The sequence below is a fragment of the Rattus rattus genome, chromosome 8 (assembly GCF_011064425.1).
Source record: "Rattus rattus isolate New Zealand chromosome 8, Rrattus_CSIRO_v1, whole genome shotgun sequence".
Classification (NCBI taxonomy): domain Eukaryota; kingdom Metazoa; phylum Chordata; class Mammalia; order Rodentia; family Muridae; genus Rattus; species Rattus rattus.
The window spans coordinates 48,000,188-48,021,512 of record NC_046161.1 but is presented as its reverse complement, the minus strand read 5'-3'; the positions used below and the strand labels follow the sequence as shown (position 1 = coordinate 48,021,512).

Below are 21,325 nucleotides of genomic sequence, written 5' to 3'. Positions count from 1 at the left end.
AAGTGTTCCAATATCAGGGGTAGCACCCCATGATACACCACAGATTCCTAGGGAAACCCAACAAACATACCACATTCCTGAGTTTGAAGGAACTTTATAGCTTGCCCGGGAAGATACCTATGTCACCATTGTCTTGAACCTCTCATGTTTGTGTACCCAGAAGGACATTGGAACAGGAAGCCCGTTTCTTCTGAGGTGTTCACACAAGTGGCGATTCCTCAGTAGGAAATGGAGAAACAAGGGCCTTTTAGATCGTCACAGTCTTTGTCCAAATTATTAAATATGGTCTAAGCAACAATTGTTGTCTTGTGGAAAACCCTTGTATGCAAATCAGTCCTAAAAGGCCCTTCAGGCTTAAAGCCAAAAACCAGTTTGTTGTGCACTGAGGTCCCTACGGTTTAGGGAACTCCTCAGGCTGTTAAAGATAATGAAATGAATCTCTGTCTGTGTCACCTCAACAGTATTCATGGAGTTTTATCCTCAGTCCTACCTTTGGTGTGTTTCCCTCTGCTCATTGACTGGTGGGTCCTGCTACATGTGAGTTCTGTATCCCCTTGCTTCTGCTGTTCTACAAGAAAACCGCTTAACATCTGAGAGACACTGACACCACAGTTAGGTAAATCCTAGACCCCTCCATACTCTGCTCTTGGGTCATACATAGTAACCCGTGCTTTTTCTGAGGAGCAGCTTCATAAAGCCTGATTTCCACTCAGTCCACTTTTATAAGGAGCCCAAAGAGACCATTGTGTCTGCCAAACTATCAGACTGTTAAAAGAATGGGCCCTAAAGATTGGCGTGTTTCTCCAGAACTGCATTCTGGGAACAGGAAAGAGCGCAGCCAGAGGGATGACGTGTCTTTCTGAAGAAGATTCCAAACCATTCTAACATTCTAAGTTAGGAAGCTTAGTATTTGGTGGAAACAAAATTCTTAAAAAAAAAATAACAACAAACAAACAAAAAGCGAAACGAAACAAAACTAGGTAGAACATTAATGGCTCTCTGCCAAGTGGTGTCCTCCTGGCTTTTCCTTTGGGTGCCTCAACTTCTCCAGCTCATTTTACAGGTGTGTGTGTGTGTGTGTGTGTGTGTGTGTGTGTGTGTGTGTGTGTGTGTAACTGTGGTTTTACATGTTGCTGAATTAATCAGATTACAGTGCCTTTCAGGACCTTCAGTTCTATGAGCTTAAATTCCTGCCACCTAAGGCTATACCTTACTTGTTACAAGCCAAGCGGCTTGTTAGACCACCTCACTGGTGAGACTAAAATCCAGATATCGATGAGTCAATGATGGGTATAAATGTTTCTTGACAAGGAATGCTCGAACGGGCATATCCTCCGACCTCTGTTTAAACTTTTTCTTACTTCAGGGCCTTAAGGGTAGACTTGAGAAAGGTTTGCTGGATCGTTGTGACTCTTTCTCAATGTGATCATATTGAGTAAATCTTTTTCTCCTGCTACTATTAATTTTGCTCTTTTAATTGGCATTTAGTGGAAAAGTGGCCAGATCTGCTTGGCACAAGTTGTGATCTCCAAATTATCTGCTAGAAATCTGTTTATGGCACAATTAAAATAAAAAACTACTCCCCCTCCTAAGCTAGAGAAGGAGTTTACCTTAAGGCTATAGACAAACTTCACCTTTCAGTCTCCTCTGTTACTAAGCCCTTCTCACATCTTAAAAAAAAATAATAAGATAAACTTTCTGTTTCTTTTTCTAAAATGGGTGTATCTGATTCATGTAATTTTGTCATGTGTCTGTGATAATTGTTTTAGTATATTTTGGATTGTTTTAATATATTGTTTGCATCAAACAATTTTTCATTGAATATTTTTCTATTTACATTTCAAATGTTATTCCCTTTCCTGGTTTCCCATCCATAAACCCCTTATCCCATTCCCCCTCTCCCTTCTTCTCTGAGGGTGTTCCTCAACCCATCCATCCACCCCTTCCTGCCTCCCCACCCTGACATTCCCCTACACTGAGGGATCAAGCCTTGGTAGGACCAAGGGCTTCTCCTCCCACTGGTGCTCAACAAGGCCATCCTCTGCTACATATGCAGCTGGAGCCATGAGTCTGTCCATTGTATTCTTTGGATGGTGGTTTAGTCCCTAAGCGCTCTGGTTGGTTGATATTGTTGTTCTTATGGGGTTTCAAACCCCTTCAGATCCTTCATTTCTTTCTCTAACTCCTGATCCCATTCTCAGTTCAATAGTTGGCTGCGAGCATCCACCTCTGTATTTGTCATGCTCTGGCAGAGCCTCTCAGGAGACAGCTCTATCAGGCTCCTGTCATCAGCAATATCATCTGGGTTTGGTAGCTGTATATGGGCTGGATCCCCAGGTCATCTCTGAATGGCCTTTCCTTCAGTCTCTGCTCCAAACTTTGTCTCTGTGTTTCCTTCTATGAATATTTTTGTTCCCCTTTCTAAAAAGGACTGAAGCATTCACACTTTGGTCATCCTTCTTCTTGAGCTTCATATGGTCTATGGATTGTATCTCGGGTAATCTGAGCTTTTGGGCTAATATCCACTTATCAGTGAGTGCATACCACGTGTGTGGGGTTTTTTTTTTGTTTTTTTTTTTGAGATTGAGTTACCTCACTCAGGATGATATTTTCTAGTTTCATCCATTTGCCTATTAATTTCATGAAGTCATTCATTGTTTTTAATAGTTGAGTAGTACTCCATTGTGTAAATGTACCACATTTTCTGTATCCATTCCTCTGTTGAAGGACATCTGGGTTCTTTCCAGCTTCTGGCCATTATAAATAAGGCTGCTATGAACATAGTGGAGCATGTGTCCTTGTTATATGTTGGAGCAACTTTTGGGTATATACCCAGGAGTGGTATAGCTGGGTCTTCAGGTAGTTCAATGTCCAATTTTCTGAGGAACCTCCAGACTGATTTCCAGAGTGGTTGTACCAGCTGGCAATCCCACCAACAATAGAGGAGTGTTCCTCTTTCTCCACATCCTTGCCAGCACCTGTTGTCACCTGAGTTTTTGATCTTAGCCATTCCGACTGGTGTGAGGTGGAATCTCAGGGTTGTTTTGATTTGCATTTCCCTGATGACTAAGAATGTTGAACATTTCTTTAGGTGCTTCTCAGCCATTCAATAATCCTCAGCTGAGAACTCTTTGTTTAGCTGTGTACCCCATTTTTAAATAGGATTATTTGACTCTCTGGAATCTAACTTCTTGAGTTCTTTGTATATATTGGATATTAGCCCTCTATCAGATGTAGGATTGGTAAAGATCTTTTCCCAATCTGTTGGTTGCTGTTTTGTCCTAACAACAGTGTCCTTTGCCTTACAGAAGCTTTGCAATTCTATGAGGTCCCATTTGTCGATTCTTGACTTAGAGCATAAGTCATTGATGTTCTGTTCAGGAAATTTTTCCCAGTGCTCATGTGTTTGAGGCTTTTCCCCACTTTTTCTTCTATTAGTTTGAGTGTATCTGGTTTGATGTGGAGGTCCTTAATCCCCTTGGACTTGAGTTTTGTACAGGGCGATAAGAATGGATCAATCTGCATTCTTCTATATGCTGACCCCAGTTGAACCAGCAATTTGTAAATTCATTTGGAATAACAAAAAACCCAAGATAGGGAAAACTATCCTCAACAATAAAAGAACTTCTGGGGGAATCGCCATCCCTGACCTCAAGCAGTATTACAGAGCAATAGTGATAAACAATGTATGGTATTGGTACAGAGACAGGCAGGTAGATCAGTGGAATAGAATTGAATACCCAGAAATATATATATGGAGTTCCTTCCAAAACAGATCTTCCCTTTGTTTCTATAATGGTTACATAAATTCATATAGTTTTTAAATTTAGTTTTAAACTTTTTATAGATTCCTTGTGAGTTTTGCATCGTGTACCCCAGTCCTGTTCATCTCCCTATCCCCTCATATCCACCTTTTGCCCTTGCAATCTAGCCCTCCAAATAAAACACCCAGAAATAAACAAATGACAAACAAAATTCAAGCATAAAAATAAATCTCATGGTGGAAGTTGTAGCGTGTCACGGTGTGTCCCACAGCCTATCCCTCTGTCCACACATCTTCACTTGCAAATGTTCATGGCCGTGAGGCATCAGTGTGGCCCCAGATCTCTGACTTTGTGACACCATCAATATTGTATCTTCACGGGACTCCTCTAGGTCATCTCATTGCTGCCCTGTGTCAGAGAGAGCCTGCAGATCGGCAGGACTGGCCCCTTCGTGCATTCCAACTATTCGCAGATGATACAGATGTTGGAGGAGGCCATCTTAGAGCCCTGGGCCCGGGGCTGGGTGGCAGCTGTGCAGAATTTCCAGCGTGGCCCCAGGTGGGCACCCAATGCCACCGTCTGCAGGAGGCACAGTCAGCTCTTTTGCTTTCATGACCTTGGAGCCTGCTTGCCTGCACCCATGCCTCCAGAGCCCGCTCCACTGTGCTGCCCAATCAAGGTGCGAGGGGCTGGGCAGGTCTCCGGCTCTTACATTCCAAGGGCTGGCTGGCTCACCACTAGGCCAGCTCCACTGAGCTGACCAGGCGAGGCGCAGGACCTATTTTCCATTGTGCTACAACCAGTGAAGGGCAGGACCAGCTCTCCAGGTTTTATGACCCTCGGGCCAACTCTCCAGGCTACTGCAGGTGGTGAGGAGGGGAAGAGGGAGAACAACACTCCCCACCTCACCCAACAAGTGGTGGGGCCAGCTCTCTAGTGCCCTCCGAACCCATGCCACCTCACCCAACAAGTGGTGGGGCCAGCTCTCTAGTGCCCTCACCCTGGAGGCCGATTCACTCACTTGTGACCACTCCACCAGGCCCAGCCTTACTGCGCTGCCCAGACAAAGTACAGGGCCCACTCTCGTAAGTCCTGCAACTGGCTGTGGACAGAATATGCTCACCCATTCTCATGACCCAGGGCCAGTTCTCTCGACTGCTTCAGGTGGTGGTGGGTGGGAGGAGAGCATTCTCCCCACATCCACACCACCTCACAGCAGAGGAGGGACAGGGCTAGCTCTCCCACGTTCTTTCCCTTGGGGTTGGCTCACTTGTGCCTCCACCATCAAGGTCAGTTCTGGTGTGCTGTCCAGTCGAGATGCAGGGCCCACTCTCCCAAGTGCTGGAGCTGGTGAGGGGCAAGGCTAGCTCTCCTGAGCTCCTGACAGAAGTGGGGGCATCACCTCTGTGCCTGTGCCACCCCACAGCAGATGACTGGTGGAGCAACTCTCCCATGTTCAGGCCACCAGGCTGGATCACCCATTCCCCTGGCACCAGGGTCAGCTCTTCTGTGCTGCCTGGGCCAGGCACAGGGCAGACTCTCCTGAGTGCTGCCAGCAGTGAGAGATGGGGCCAGCTCTCCAGGGTGCCACATTCAGACTGATGGAGTGAGCAAGGGGTGAGCTAGGCATAGCCCCTGGATATCCCCATGGTTCCCAGCGGCCGACTAGATCAGGGCATGTCCACATTCTCTAGAGGTTACTATAAGCCACAGATATCAACACTGATCCCGGCACTGACCCAGACACAGCCTTCATCCGGGGCTGGGACAGGTTGGCCACTCACAAGGGTGACTTTCTACCCTCGAGTCTCCAGTTCCAACTTTCTTCATAAAGCTGAAGGTTTTCCACTTCTCTTTCTCTCCCATCTGACCACCGTATACTTGTACATTGTGGTGGCTCCTGCTGCATGCAGGCTGGGTACAAAGTTGGTGGGTCCCTGGGTGACATTCTCCATCCGTGCTGTATGGCTTGGCAGCACATGGGTGCCTATGGCCCGCCTGTGTGCCGTGTGCTAGAGGGCAGGTCTGTGAGTGGCACTGCGGTTGGCAGCCTCTGTCTTCCTCCTCTTACACTACGCTGCCTGTATTTGATTTGATTTGATTTGATTTGGTTGATTTCATTTTCTGAGTCCTAGACATAAGACAGCTTTGGCCACCAAGCCAGGCATCAGGCTAGGATGAACAAAGGATGCTATCCGCTCTGCCGTCCCCTGACTGATAGAACAACAACACCAAGGTGTCTCTTTGCCCATTGCCAGGGGTAAAAGAATTCTTAACATACAACTTAAACGTAAGGTTTTCATTATTGTTGAACTATATATAAATTAGTAGAGATACATGTTTACTGAAGATCTCTGTGCTTTATCCTTTTTACAAGGAACATCAGAAAAATTCTAGCACAATTATGATAAAATATTGGCTTATTAAAACACATCTTATGCAATATATACTGTCTCCATTTGGTTGTTTTCTTTTTACATAATGTATATATTGCCAAATTGGCTTATAAGTAAGTGCTTATGTAAGCTAACTTGGTTCAGCTTCAGTTTGGCTTACAGTAAACTAAAATTAAAAAAAATAATATAATAATGAGACAAGACAAACATATATTTAATCAATGTGACATATAGGTAAAACAAATAAAGATGGATGGTCCTCAGTCAACTAGCTTTTAATGGCAAGATGTACACAATCTTACAATTCTGGTCAAGATTTCCTTCCCCTTGACCTTTATCTACAACAATGGTCCCTATTGACTGAGGGTATAAATTAACCTTAAGAGGTGATTAATCCTACTACGCGATATGTTTTTCCTATTAGACAATTGCCCTCCCTTGAGATACTAAAGTCTTTATTACAAAGATTAAGAAATGTAGCTTATGTCTGCACACACACACACACACACACACACACACACACACACACACACACGTACGCACGTTTTAGGAACTTTAAGGATCTTTTTTCAGGGACTGGTATTATTATCAAAGTCATATTCGATGTCAACAAGCTGTCCAACTACAAAAAAAAATGCGCACATTGCAATCTCAATGCAAACAGTCAAATGGAACCCCAATCATTAAAACATTAATTCAAATTACCTCAAAAAGCAACTGAATTTTAAAAACATCTTTATATAGCCAGCCAACAAATTAAAATAGTTAACAAGAAAAAAATACAAATTAGAAGTCTGGTATTGATGTTTAAAAAAGGCAACTGTGTAAGCGTTTCTCTCATTCGAACATCAGTCTCTAATCCCCTGAGCTTCTTGCCATTCATCACCCCGCAGGCTCTCTCAGCCATCCCTGGAGACTCAAGCTTGAGCACACCGCACCCCTTGGACACGTGGCCACATTAATTGAATTAGTCCTTCAGCATCTACCATGTAAAAATCAAATGGGAGATTTCTCATAAATATCTGGCAGGCCGTCCTGGCTACACCAGGTGCACGTCCTCTAGCTCTGGCCAAAGGAACCTGCGAAGCTTCCTCCAAAGGTGTGAGTTCCATTTCAATGGCTCCGTCAAAACCAGCACCGCCAGCATCCATGGCCAGGCGCATTCGCTCAATGCTGGGCCCACGGCAGGGCTCAGATATTCCAGGCTGTTGGCGCCCATTCGTTCCAGGACTATGTGCTCCAGACTGTTGGCTCCCATGCACTCAAGACCCATGCGCTCCAGGTTGTTGGTGCCCACACGCTCCAGGCCGGTGGCAGTCAGTGCTCTTAACCGCTAAGCCATCTCTCCAGCCCCAAGCTTTTATAACTTACATCTTTAACAAGTAACTAATTTAAATTTGTTTAAGAAAACAAGAACTATTAATGTGCTTTATCTGTGTTTATAATTAGTATATAGCTAAGATGTCATACTTTTCATGTTTCAGATATAGCCTCCTGACCTTTCATTTAAGATTACCTCATTAAAATTGTTTTCTAAATTTTGTAATAATAATGTTAAGGTTAAAGTATGCTGTAATCAGTTGTGTGAAAATAAAGATTGTTATAACTAAGCTAAAAATAATGTAAAGACTAAAATTTCTGAAGGTTAATTCAATACTCTGAGATAAAATTAATGCTTGCTTTTTTATGATAGTCTTTTTTAAGTAACAAATTGTTCCTAGTCTCTTTTTACTAAATGAACATTTAAGAGTTGTTATTAAGTGTGTTTTCTTAATGAACAAAGCTGTTGCTTCTTAGTCAACCATTGATGTGTGTGTGTGTATAGACATATATTCATTGTATATGTATGCAGATATATATACATTTGTAAAATCCATTTGTAAGATTTTGTCTATTAAATAAGTCAATAACACATAGTGTTTGTTATAAAGGACTTTAACTATGATAACTAGTGTTTAAATTAGTTGCAGAGACTTATTCCAAATATTAAAACCAGGTGATTTAATCAACTATAAGAAAAGGACATCACATCAAAGACTCCTTTCTGATGTAAGGATGAGGACTGTGCCCCACAGACTAACCCACCCCTGCAGGCTGTAAACTTCGCTCTATCACCTCAGAGCACACTCTGTGCACTTGGGAAATGCTGGCTGCGCTCAGCTCCGGCACCGCCAACAGCCGAGGACTAAACAATGCCTCACCATTTCTGTTTCTGAAATAGTTTTGTAATTAGATTTTTAAAAGTTGTTCATGACATCCACTATTCCACCTGGTTTATTTCTAATTGATAAAATGCTAGTCCTGGCTTTAGTGATGCTACAAATGCAAATGTCATGTCCTTTCATCAAAGCTTTTCTCCATGGCTGTTTGCTCACCCTAAACCTCACTATGCTATACGAAACGAATGTTTGAAAGATTCGAGGTTTTTCACTGTCTTTATATTTCGATATAACTTGGGTAAAACAAAGAGTCTAGCTATTAAGTTAAACTTCCATTTACTCCAGCTAGAGATACCCAAAGAGTTCGGTTAATTTCTGTTCAATATTATTAGACTAACATCAATGTCTAGCCTAATAATATTCACGATGCTTTATCCTTACATACTGATGTTTCTTGATTTTAATTAGTATCTAGTATGTTCTATAATATAATTTTCCTGGCTCAAAAATTAATTAAATATTTTTAATTTAAGTAATAAAAGACAATACTAAGTGACCTTTTCAAAAGTTCTCATTTCTAGCCCTCTAGATAGAAGTAAGATAGTTCATAGATTACAAGTAACTGTAAATATAAGGCGATGTACTAGTCAATCTCATTGCAAATATACACATTTTGGGATTTTTTTAGATGTTTGGTTTATCTGTGGACTTCATCCCATTGTGCTAAACTGTGTTCTTGACTGCTTAGACTTAGGTATGGTAATCTGTCACATATAAGTGTTATGTCAGATACAGAGGATATGAAAATAATTCATCTCTAAATCCTCATGATCCAAGGGTTTCTTTCTTAATGGCGTTTACCAGCTATGCTCTCCCCTGAAGGCTGCTGTCCTGCCCACGACTCAGCCTCACCAACTTCGCATTCTAGGGATGAGCTTCCAGCTATGAGGCTTATAATACCAAATAAATAAAATGTAGTGCACAAAGGGCACTGTCCAACAAGGGGAACTATGAACAAATTCTCCTAAAAAGGAGCTGTGTCTGCAGAGAATGGCTGAGTAGAACGTCAGTTCTGTGGAGAGACCGGAATGTTGTAGATCCAAAGACTAGTTAGCTTAGCTTGGGTTCATTTTAACCCTCCAGAACAGCCATTCCTGACCCACCTCTGGGTTAGAACTGAATTTGTGATTAATAGATTAAGACCTTTTATAAAAGGTCTACTCGCTTCCATAAATCCAAAAGTTAAGGATGCCATCGGACAGCATCTTGGGCCCATAGGAAAGGTTTCCTCATCTTGCTAGACACCAGTCTGTCTGATGTGCCCACCAATGTATTTCAAACTTGTCTTGATTTATGACTTATTTTGCTCCAAAAGGCTATAAAAACTCTTACAAAAACCACAGCAAGCATCATAGTTGGTGGAAAAGGTTTAGAGGTAATCCTTTTGAAGTTAAGAGTGAGACAGAAATGCCAAATAATTATTTCCCAAGATTGCACTGGGTAGTCCCACCATTGTAAAAACACAAAAACAATAAAACAACAAACAAACAAGGAAACGTGGGGTAGGGGACGACAAATGTGCATAGGCAAATCAGGAGATGCCACAGAAAATCGACTCGAGCTGTCAGCAGAGCCCAGCAAGCCTAGTAACTGGGAGGAGTGGGGTGGCCTCGTGCCTTTGATGTGGAAACCTCATATCCGTTATTTTCTCACCATTTGGCCAGATTTTCTCTGTCGTCTGATCATGCTTATAAAACATTTGCACATTTTTTTTCTCACAAAACACCCTTTGATACAACTTACAGTTCACTTCTTGACTCTTCTGTGTGAGTCGGTGCACGTGTGCAGAGGCAGAGAACAACTTCCTAGTTCTCACCCCCCACGTGACTTCTGGAGGACTAAACTCCGCCCATTAGCGTGCACAGCTCATTGACCCTTCCTTGCAGTTACTAAATGGCTGTTGATGACTGGGCTTTTCTGCACTTATCACCTCTGTAATTAGCTCTAATAGATTCTATGCATTTGAGCAAGTGATTTGAAAGTTCGTACTGGAGAGGAAAAGAATAGCCAAGAGAGTTTCTAAGCAGAATAAAATAGAATAATTACCCACGGTATTAGCGATTGAGATGTGGTATTGTTATTGAAATGGACGAACAGACTAAAGGGTAAATTAAAAAAAATTCAGAAGTATATCCATTAAATGTGCAAGTTTGATATGGAAACAAAAAGAGAGACCTGAGAGGTCAGTAACAGAAAGGATGTGCTATTTAACCAATAAATAAATAAATAAACAAATAAATAAATAAACTGTGTGGAGGAAAGTTATCCAAACCTCATATAATATGCACATATATTTTCCAGATGGGTTGAAGACCTAAATGTGAAAAGCAACGTTCTCAAAAATATGAGACTTTTGTTACACCATGGGAGGGAAGAATTTTTTCAATTCAGATTTAAAAAGCTCAAGGAAATTACTGGCCAATGTATGTTAAAGTTTAAACCTTCTGTATACCGCAATGAGAGAACGGTAAAGCTGTCCGCTGAGAGCAATGCGTGTTGAAACAAAACACCATTGTTTTTTACCATTCAGATGGACAAGAAAATTAAATGTGGGCTATTGATGAGGAAGCTTAACCCCAGGAACTCACTACTGCTGGGAGTGAAAATTGGTGCAGTCTCCTTGGAGACCAGTTGGCAGCGCTTCCCCTGGGCCTTGGCGGGCATGTTCTAGATGTCGAATCTGGCAGGCTGCTGTGTGTCCACAGGAAGCGTGATGAATTTCAATGTCCGGCGCTAGGAATGATGTAGACATGTTCATACTGGGCAAATCTTGAAAGCATAGTGTTGAATGAAATGCGTCTGACAGGTTTATGTGACACCTTTTGTGAAACGTTTAAAATCACTCATCTATAAAAACCAGAGATCAGATAAACACATCAGCATCTGAAGTCAATTAGATTAGAGAAGAGAGAAGCAGGAGGAAGTTGAACAATGAGAATGTCACCTCCCTCTGTCTCGGAGGGCAAAACATTAAGAACTGCTCCCGAGCTGGTCGCGCTTGCCTCACAACCTGATGACCGGAGTACAGTCCCCAGAACTCATGAAACAGAGCGACAGAGGACAAACTACACAGAGTTGTCCTCTGACTTCCACATGTAGGCTTTGGCACATGTACATACCCACACCTACACATCATATGCACAATAACAATACATTTAAAAAAATTAAAAAAAATTTTTTCTGGGTATTGGCCATATAGGTGTGATATTTTCTTCTACTTTATCTAATGCTTGAAATGCTTTATTGGGTTTTTTGGTGTGTGTGTGTGTGTGTATGTGTGTGTGCGCGCTCGTGTGAGTGTGTACATGTGTACATGCCTGTAGGAGCGTATACATGTGCCCCTGGAGGCCAGGAAAGGGTGTCTGTCTAGCCCATTGGAACTGGAGTTACAGGCAGTTCTGAGCACCTGAGTGGGGATCTGAACTCTGGCCCTCGTGATAGAGCAGTAAGTGCTCTTAGCCAGGGAACCATCTCTCCAGCACATCTGTAAAAAGGTAATTCTTCTGAGGGAGAGGAAAACAATCTTCATTTTAAAATTGGCAGTAATTAAAGAAAACATTTAAACTAATCGGTTTGTCATTCAAGTTTAGTATGTATTGAAATAGTGTATACTTAGTTTGGGGCAAAGCACAGGATGATGGGGTGGACTGCAGAATCTAACGCTGTTACTTCCTGCATGGTGGATTTAGAGAAGTAATATCTCTCTCTCTCTCTCTCTCTCTCTCTCTCTCTCTCTCTCTCTCTCTCTCTCTCTCTCTCTGTCTCTCTCTGCAGCAGTATGATCAGTTATATGTATCAAGTACTTCAATGATCAAGACTACCCCATAAGGAAACTCTTTTGTTATTTTTACCTGATGAGAACCTACATTTAAAGAGATACCAGTTACTAGAGGCAAGGATGGGGATTGACTAGGCTTTGTTTAAAGTATTTAAATAGATGTTGACTTTCCTGATGGATGCTCTTCTGTGGTATGAAAGTCTCTCTCAGATCATCAGAATTAACCTGTCAAGTTGGAGGTGACTCACTCTCTAGTAATTTCACAAATTTCTGCTTCAGATAGTTCTGGTAAAGAAAAGTGATCAAATACTGATTTACTTTTCACTGTTAGCTATAAAATTAATAAGAAAAAATCTACATAACTTTAAAATGGACATAATTCTGCTTCAAAACAAAAACTGTACCCATTATCTATTCTCATCTTCTGGTAAATGTGGCATTATTCAATCATAATGCTGTCGTTATTTTTTTTTTTTTTTGGTGTTAAATGACAAATGTTAACTTTCCTAGCTTTGTGGGGATTTAAATTGAAGTCCCTTTTATGTTTCACTTAAGTAAGAAGTACGAATCATTAAGGAGCATTTTAAGTTATTGTTCTATTTCTGTGAAGAGACACTATGACCGAAGCAACCTATAAAAGCCTTTTAATTGAAGACTTGCTAACAGTTTCAGAGGTGAGTCTGTGACAGGTAACATGCTGATACAGCACTCCTTGTTCTGTGAATGTAGCCTCATAATTTAGTCTTTTCTTATGTTGCCCTTCACGACACCCTGAGTCACTCAGATCTGCCTTTCCTCCCTTGCATAGTCAAAAAAATACCCATTCCCTTGGTGGGTGATTAGGGGGGTTAGGTGCTAATCCAAGATGGATCCAGCATGGCTCCAGGGGAAATAAGACAATCTTGTTTAGCAGGACAAACATCTGCATTTCGAAGAAGGAGCCAGCTTATCCTTCAGGATGGTTAACTGTTTCAGGCAGTCCATGTTCTCATTCTTGTTAGAAAAGAACAGGAACATACGGGAAATATAGGGAGTTTAGGGTCAGATACGTAAGATTTGGGGTGCTCTGTTACTTAACTTTATCTCCACCTTCATGCCAATACCCACAAGCACCCGGGACTCAGGGCTGAGAAAGGGGGTGGGGTAGGAGGACATGACTAGGAAAGCCAGTGTAGGGAGAATACAAGACACAGTGTCACTTTTAACTTCTCTCTCCCTGCAAAGCAACTGATATGGCTGCCTCTCTCTCTCTCTCTCTCTCTCTCTCTCTCTCTCTCTCTCTCTCTCTCTCTAAAGGACAAGACCAAAACCAAAATCTATGTGACTCTCTACCCAGTTACCACGGTTTGCCATTGCCTTTTGGAAATAACTCAAAGCAAGTGACAATGCTGAAATACGATCTGTATTTTGTATATAATTTTATTAAGTTTTGAAATTTTTATGGGCAATTTTCATTGTGAAGATATGCTAGTATCTTAGTATCTATGTAGTTCAGTCTTACCTCAAGCTCACATCGATCCTACTGCCTCAGCCTACCAGCGCTAAAGTTACTGGTGTGTGCCGTCACGCCTGGCTTTGCGGCTAATCTCTTATCAGATGGCGCTAGATCGTTGCTTTTACCTTAAAAATATGTCTGTGGAAGAGGTCTTGCCAAGAGGAGGACAGTCACTGACTCTGCCATCTCCTCTCTGCTCATATGTGCTTGACGCAGAGAACGTAGTCTCCAGTCTTTGGTTTTGTGTCTCGCCAACCGGCGCTCTTTGAACTCACGGTGGAAGGAAGTTAGAGTTTGTGAGCCTGTCCTGCTCAGAAAGCCTTGAAGTTCTCTCTGTTCCTTGGACTGAGTCATAAGCGACTGGGAGCCACAACCACGAGGTCTCAGCTCCTTGGCCTGAGCTTTTCTTTCTCTGTGGCCTTGACTTTGCCACTTTCCTTGTACACGTGATTCCTGGCCTGGACAGATGGCCTCATAAACAACATCCATTGCTTCCGTCTGGGCACCGGCCCACTTGTAACGTCTACGTAACATGTTGCAGATAATCCTCTTTCCTGCTGCCATCTTGAACTGCCACTAGAAACGAAGCGGTGCTGTTTGCTTGCTGTTGTGAACCATTCTCTGCTGCAAAGTTGAAATGTGTCTCTCTGTCCTTAATGATGCAAGGTTTCCATGCTCCTTTTAGGGAGGTGACAAAGGTAGAGAGGCAGAGTCCTGTGAGGAGGAAGGCGGAAGAGTTGTGCTCTGGCCCTTGCACCTCCACATCCTGGCGATGCTCGGGTGCACTCTCCCGGGCTCGGTGACAGCTCGTGTCTGATGCCTTTCATGGCCATCGGTTACTTGTCTCTACCGAAGGTTATTACCTTATTCCCACTGGGCTCCCCTGCCTCTTCCCTGCCCACTCACCAAGCTTGGTAAGACGTCCCTGCTGCTCGTCACTGTAAGCATGACATTTCGCCATCTGGCAGAGCTTTGTGTTTTCTGGAAATAAGGAAGCATAACTTCTGTGCTAGCTGAACACTCATTTTTAAAGCAGCCACTCAGTGCGGTCCCAGGCCTCCTTTTCCATGCACTGAGGTATGCACTTAGAGCAATTCTGGTTCTCTCTCTCTCTCTCTCTCTCTCTCTCTCTCTCTCTCTCTCTCCCTCCCTCCCTCCCTCCCTCTCTCTCTCTCTCTCTCTCTCTCTCTCTCTCTCTCTCTGAACTTTTGTTCAGAAATAAAGAAATATCCCCAACAAAAAGCACTTTCTGAGGCTTGTATATAGGAATAAAAACTAAAGTTTCAACACCTAGTCCGGATATTTTGGTGTTTCCCACTAGTCACAGTGAAGGTTATTTTTCAAATCACCTTACCCTTGTCCTTGGTTCCTGTGATGGTTTGTATGTGCTTGGCCCAGGGAGTGACACTATTTGGAGGTGTGGACTTGTTGGAATAGGTGTGTCACTATGGGTATGGGCTTTAATATCCTTGTCATAGCTGCCTGGAAGTCAGTATTCTATTTGCCTTCAGATGAAGATATAGAACTCTCAGCTCCTCCTGCTCCATGCCTGTCCAGACAATGCCATGTTCCCACCTTGATGATAATGGACTAAACCTCTGAACCTGTAAGCCAGCCCCAATTAAATGCTGTTCTTTATAAGCATTGCCTTGGTCATAGTTCACAGCAGTAAAGCCTTAACTAAGACAGTTCCCAAACTTAAGTCACGTTCTTCCTTCAAGCCTACAGTTTTTTCCTGGTATGTTATCAACATGGTTCCTCTTTAGACTGCTAATACAGAAAAGTATGAATAGAAATATCCCAGAATTTTCATGTGCAAAATTATCTCTGAATAGGACCATACTCTCAGGGTGCACACTCTCTTAAATCATTCCTAATATTGTGTATTCCCTCCTCTGTAGATCTCTGTAAAAATGTGCTATCAATCAGGTTGTCTTGATTTTACTTCTATTAATCCTTTCCACTGTTTCCAATAATGCATACCACAGGATGTGTCTTACAAATGTATATGTATATGCATTTGTGTGTGTGTGTGTGTGTGTGTGTGTGTGTGTGTGTGTGTGTGTGTGTACCTAGTAAGTTTGTGGCTGGGTGACTAAACAAAACCACGGGGTCATGTGCGCTGCAGGACTTCTGAAAGCCTTGAGAACACCTGATGTGGGAGACCATCAAGAGCCTTCTTTCCCAGGGCATCCAATAGGATGGATTGTATGTGGCATTTGCGTCGGGATACACTCATAATCACTTAGAATGCCAAGATCTGTGGTCATGTGGGAATCTACTTGGCGATGTGGGGGGAGGGGTTGTTTTGTTTTGTTTTTTCCTTAAAGGCTTCCTGGTAGTTTTAGTGGTCTATAGGCTCAGCTTCTTCTGCTCAAGACAGCGTTTAAGTCTTTGTAGAGGTTCATACTCCAACCCTCTCGAGTTCTGAGACTAGAAGTCTGTAAATCCTGCTTATTTGCAGATAAGTAATTTTATTCCAGAGAGATGGTCAGAAGAATTAGGGAAACCACCTAGGAGCTTGGTATTATAGTAAAAGATGCAAGATCTCATCCTACCCACCTCAGTTAACTTACGGTCACCACAACAGTGCAATGTAGAGGCTTAAACTGCTGTTAGTCTGTCTTCACGCTTCTGGAACTCAGAAATCTGAAGGAGGGTCGGGTGGGGTAGGGAAGAACGCTTCATCTTGTGTTCTTAGCCTCCACTGGCCACTCGGAGTCCTCAGCTCGTGTCCTCACCCTTCATCTGCAAAGCTAGCAGACATGTCACCCCTGCCTTCCGTTCTCACACTCCTTTTCTCTTGCTCCCTTCTACCCCCACCTTCCCCTTACAACATGTCATTCCATGGACCTGTGGGTAGAACAATATAATCCCTCTCTTCAAGGCCCCTAACCACATCTGCTTTGTCATGTGAGATAGCATTGGTGACAAGCACTGGTGCAAGGATATCAGGGTGGGATCAGGTGGGTTTTTTCTACCAATCATCTCCTCCTTCTCTTGGAATTGATAGAGCACCTTAATGTATTTAGGAAGCCTCACAGAAAATAATCTATTTCATTTTGTATAACAGCCAGTGTTCTTCATATGTATTTAATTAAGGGACTCTTTTTTTTTCTTCACAGGGTACACATTTTGTCTAAAACAAAAAGCAGGTTTATTTTATTTTAGATTATCTGTCTGTCTGTCCATCTGTCTATCTGCATGTGTAGATATGCACATGAGTGCAGGTGCCCACAAGGGCCAGAGGAGACCATCCTCTGGAGATAGAGTTCCAGGTATGTGAGCTGCCTGGGATGGGTCCTGGGAACCGAGCTCAGGCCCTCTGCAGGAGCAGTCATCCCGTGCTGGTAACTGCTGAGCCACGTCCAAGCCCGACTTCCTGTCTTGGTTTGAAGCTTCTCAATGCTGAGCTCAAACTCAGCTTCTTCTCAGCACAAACATGCACCACCTACCCAGCTCCAGAGAGTTTTGAAGGAACCGCCTTCCAGATACAAATGCTCTTTCTGATTTCTACCCATCCTCTCTCTGCAGACTTTATACAAATTCTTTTACCTAGGGAGATACGTGAAGCCAAAGCACGGTGATCTTTCTTCTTTCCGCTGTTCAATCACGGTGTTTCCTCCCAGGGAGAACTTTACAGGGCTGTGTAGCTCTGGGATGGAGAACCTTTCCAGACAAAATGCCCGTCTAAATTCACATTGATGACATGTCTTTTAATCAAAGTACTTTAACCCACTACTCCACATGCCATTTAGAAATGTGTTTCTAATAAAACTTTTATTTTTTAAAGATTAATAAATATCCAACCCAGGCTAGTCTTGGTATGAGCACTATGTCTGCTAAAAAGAAAATTATCAATCCTTAGGGGTTTAGTGCCACAAGAATTGTCCTTAAGTCTCAATTAACCTGCACACTTTAGTTGTAGATAATTAATGTGTGTTAATCAAGTATCTTAAAGCATTAAGAACCTACATGAAATTAAAATTCTGCAGGTGAGCCCAGTATTATGACCCATTCCTATAATTCCAATACCAAAGAGGTAGGCATATGAGTATTGAAAGATCAAAGCCAACCTGGGCTACACAGACAATTCGTAGACTTTGTAGAATACTTCAACAAATTCAGGATAGGCTTATATAGACATGGTGTTGTGGGATTAAAAAACAAAAAACACATGTGCTCTCCTTTAGTCACAATGTGGATAGGAACAAAACAAGTTGGCCGTGGTTTTTCTAAGTTTCATCAGTGTGCTAGTCATACAAGGCGTGTTCAATCTGTCATTTGTTGACCTTCCTACGATCCACACAGTTTACCCCCTCAAGAACTGTAGTGACCTGGGCATAGTGATACATACCTGTAACCCAACTCTTGAGAGGCAGAGGCAGGAGGATCTTAAGTTCAAGTCTAGCTTATACCACGTAAGACGTTCCAGACCAGCCTGTGCTACATAGCAAGACCCTGTGTCTTTGTGATTTTGTGTGTGTGTGTGTATGTGTGTGTGTGTGTGTGTGTGTTTCAAGATGGACCATGCCCAGAGCCTTGTGCTTTCTAAGGAAGTGCTCTCCCACTAAGCTAAGTCCCCACCCCCCGTGAGACTCCCATCTCAAAAATAAAAATAGACAAATAAGTAAATAAATAACAAACAAGTAAGCATTTGTTAGTAACATTTCTTTTTTTTTTTTTTTATTCTTTTTTTCGGAACTGGGGACCGAACCCAGGGCCTTGCGCTTGCTAGGCAAGCTCTCTACCGCTGAGCTAAATCCCCAACCCCTGTTAGTAACATTTCTTAACAGAGTTCTTTTGACTGTCTCTCCAATTTCTGATATCTATGGTGTAAGTTGTACATACGGGTAATGACAACCACAACACAACAGCCGCCTGGCATCTTTAACATACCACAATTTCCAATATCTTGAAAGTGAAAATAATATATCTTAGACTCAATAAAGCGGATCCTGAGACTGGGTTTAAGAAAGTAGTTTCATGATCAACTGTCCCTATGTCTCTGGAAAGGAGATTAACTACATTCTGGTCACTACGTAATAATTCTCTGGTGTAAGTTGCAAAACTGAATAGTTCCCATGGTACCAGAAGCTACGGGGAAATCTTTGGTAAGTAATCAAGTCGGAGAGGCCGTATGCCTGGAGGAGGTCTAAGAGGGCACGATTTGGTCTGGATGAGAGGAAGACACTGCCACTGAGGGGTGAGCATGGGTGCCATTTAAAGTTCTCAGGATGGACAGGCATATGTGAAGAGGACAAAGCAGATGGTGGTTTGGCGTTGTTGGTGTCTGTTTCCCCAGTTTTTCCTTACGCTGTCAAGAACAGTGGTGAGAGCTATCGAGAGTGATTCAGTTATTATGACGAACTGAGTTTAATCCTTAAAACCCACATGGTGGAAGGAGAGAGCCGAATCCCACAAACACACATGTGACCGTAACATCCATGCCTACACCATTGCACAGAATGAATGAATGAATGAATGAATGAATGAATAAATAAATAAATAAATAAATAAATAATGTAATCTAAAGTTAACAAAAACATTGGTGACTAGGGTATGGTGACATTTGGGAAGATCTGGGGAACAGTTTAGTTAGGGTAGTTGTGGATGTAGGCATGAGGTTTGCTCTAAGGATAGAAGTTCAACTTAATGTGTGTTATTTGCAAACAAACAAACACCAAAGTAACAGTTCTCACATTCCTGCATGTATCTCTTTACCATAGGTCCTCATGTGTTTAGTTCCAAGAGTCTCGCCCTTCAAGCCCAGAAGAAGATCCTGAGCAAGATAGCCAGCAAAACTGTGGCCAACATGCTGATCGATGACACCAGCAGCGAGATCTTTGATGAGCTGTACAAAGTCACCGAGGAACACACCCACAACAAGAAGGAGGCCCACAAGATCATGAAGGATGTAATAAAGGTGGCGATCAAAATTGGTATTCTCTACCGGAACAAACAGTTCAGTCAAGAGGAGGTTGTGATTGTGGAGAAACTCCGGAAGAAACTGAACCAGACCGCCATGACCATGGTCAGCTTCTACGAAGTGGAGTATACCTTTGATACGAATGTGCTCTCTAAACTTCTGCATGAGTGCAAGGACCTGGTCCATGAACTGGTACAGCGACACTTGACACCCAGAACCCACGGACGCATAAACCATGTCTTCAACCACTTCGCTGATGTGGAATTCCTTTCCACTCTCTACAGTCCACACGGAAACTGCAGGCCCAACCTCAAGAGGATTTGCGAAGGAATCAATAAATTGTTAGATGACAAAATCCTCTGAATAGCTTCTCCTCTTGTGGACTTTGCCGCTTCAAAGTCAGAATATTCAACCTCCTCGCCCAGTGAGAATCAAGCACCAACCCTTGCTCAAGATGTTCTTGTGTCTCCTTTATCACTCTGATGCTGATTCTAACCCAGACTTGGGTGTGTTTACCCCCTGAGCACAGGCATGAGCTCCCAAGTCTAAATGAACTGTGTTTGCAAAGAACAGACGACTGGTCTGAGCACGAAGGCTGCTTTGCTCCATTCATCTCGTAGTGGAAGGCGCCCTGAGTTAGGATACAGAAGACATGGGTGTGGAGAGCAGTCCTGCCGCTGTTTGGGAAATCTGTGTTCCGGATCTTGATGCCTCCTGACTACCTCACAGGGCTGTGGTGAGGACTGAACAGGAAACCTCGCACTCAGTTTTGTGAAACAGAGACCAGTGACTGTATATAATAAACAGATGCGGCATCATATTTCGTTATTAGTGGGTTTGTTTGTGGCCAGTTGTCAGAGCATGTTTAGTGATCACAGTACCAGAGAGGCTGAGCTAGAAGAATTATGACCAGGGGTGGGGGTAGTGTGGACTGCAGACTGAGGCTCAGACAAACCTGGCCTCTACAGAAAACTCTCAGGAAAGAAATAGAAGAAAAGGAAGAACGAGTTCCTCGCCTCCTTTAAGAGAAACAAGAGTCAAGGTGACGCTGCTCCCTTTACTCTGCATGTGACTTGAAGACACCCGTTCAAGGCTGCAGCGATGACTCTCAGTTTAGGTAGAGCAATGCTCTCGTCGTCGTCGTCTGGTTCTCTCTGGTTTCTCAGACTCTCCAGTGTCATCTGCTCATCAGCCACCCTACGTCACGGCCTGCGTTGACTCGCTCTCTTTGTCTCCTCCATTCCTTTCTTCTTCCACAGACGTGTTCTGTTTGGATGAATAGATTTTAATTTCCTTAATGAGATGGTAAATTCTGTCTTGTAGGGGGTGGGGGTGCTGCCCTTAAATTTTATTTATAACTGATCTGTAATCATTTTAAGTATTTGTCGCGGTATAAAGCTTCAGTAGATGTATATATTGCATTATCAAATCAGTGTAATTAGCAAATCTATCACAAATATTTATTTTTTCTGGCAGGAATATTCAGAATCCCTCCCTCTAGCTATTTAGTAATACGTAGCACATTGTTGTCAGCTATGACTGCACTGTTATGAAACAGAATAGCATAATTCTCCTATGTTAATGTGACTGTCCACCCCTCCCGGTCTCTTTCCCTCTCCACTTCTCAACTAACTGATGTTCGGCTCTTTATTTCTTAGATAGCAACTTTTGAATTATTTCCTGTTTGTGAATTGCCCGGTGTTTGTTCAATGTCTGTCTCATTTCACTTAACATAAAGTTTTGT

At 42.7% G+C, this 21,325-nt stretch overlaps 1 protein-coding gene and 1 non-coding gene across 2 annotated transcripts in view; one reads left to right on the top strand and one right to left on the bottom strand.

Annotated features, from left to right (window-relative positions):
* The window catches only part of Tnfaip8l3 (TNF alpha induced protein 8 like 3), a 40,539-nt gene extending 19,822 nt beyond the window's left edge, over positions 1 to 20,717 (top strand). The window contains exon 2 of the mRNA XM_032911056.1: positions 19,382 to 20,717. Within this exon, the coding sequence (XP_032766947.1) occupies positions 19,382 to 19,944 (563 nt within the window). The 3' untranslated portion in view covers positions 19,945 to 20,717. The remainder of the gene's footprint in view (positions 1 to 19,381) is intronic.
* Positions 5,887 to 6,027, bottom strand: LOC116908389. Its single transcript, XR_004388934.1, has one exon. It is a non-coding gene; the product is annotated as a small nucleolar RNA SNORA48 (small nucleolar RNA).
* Positions 20,718 to 21,325: the final 608 nt, after the last annotated feature.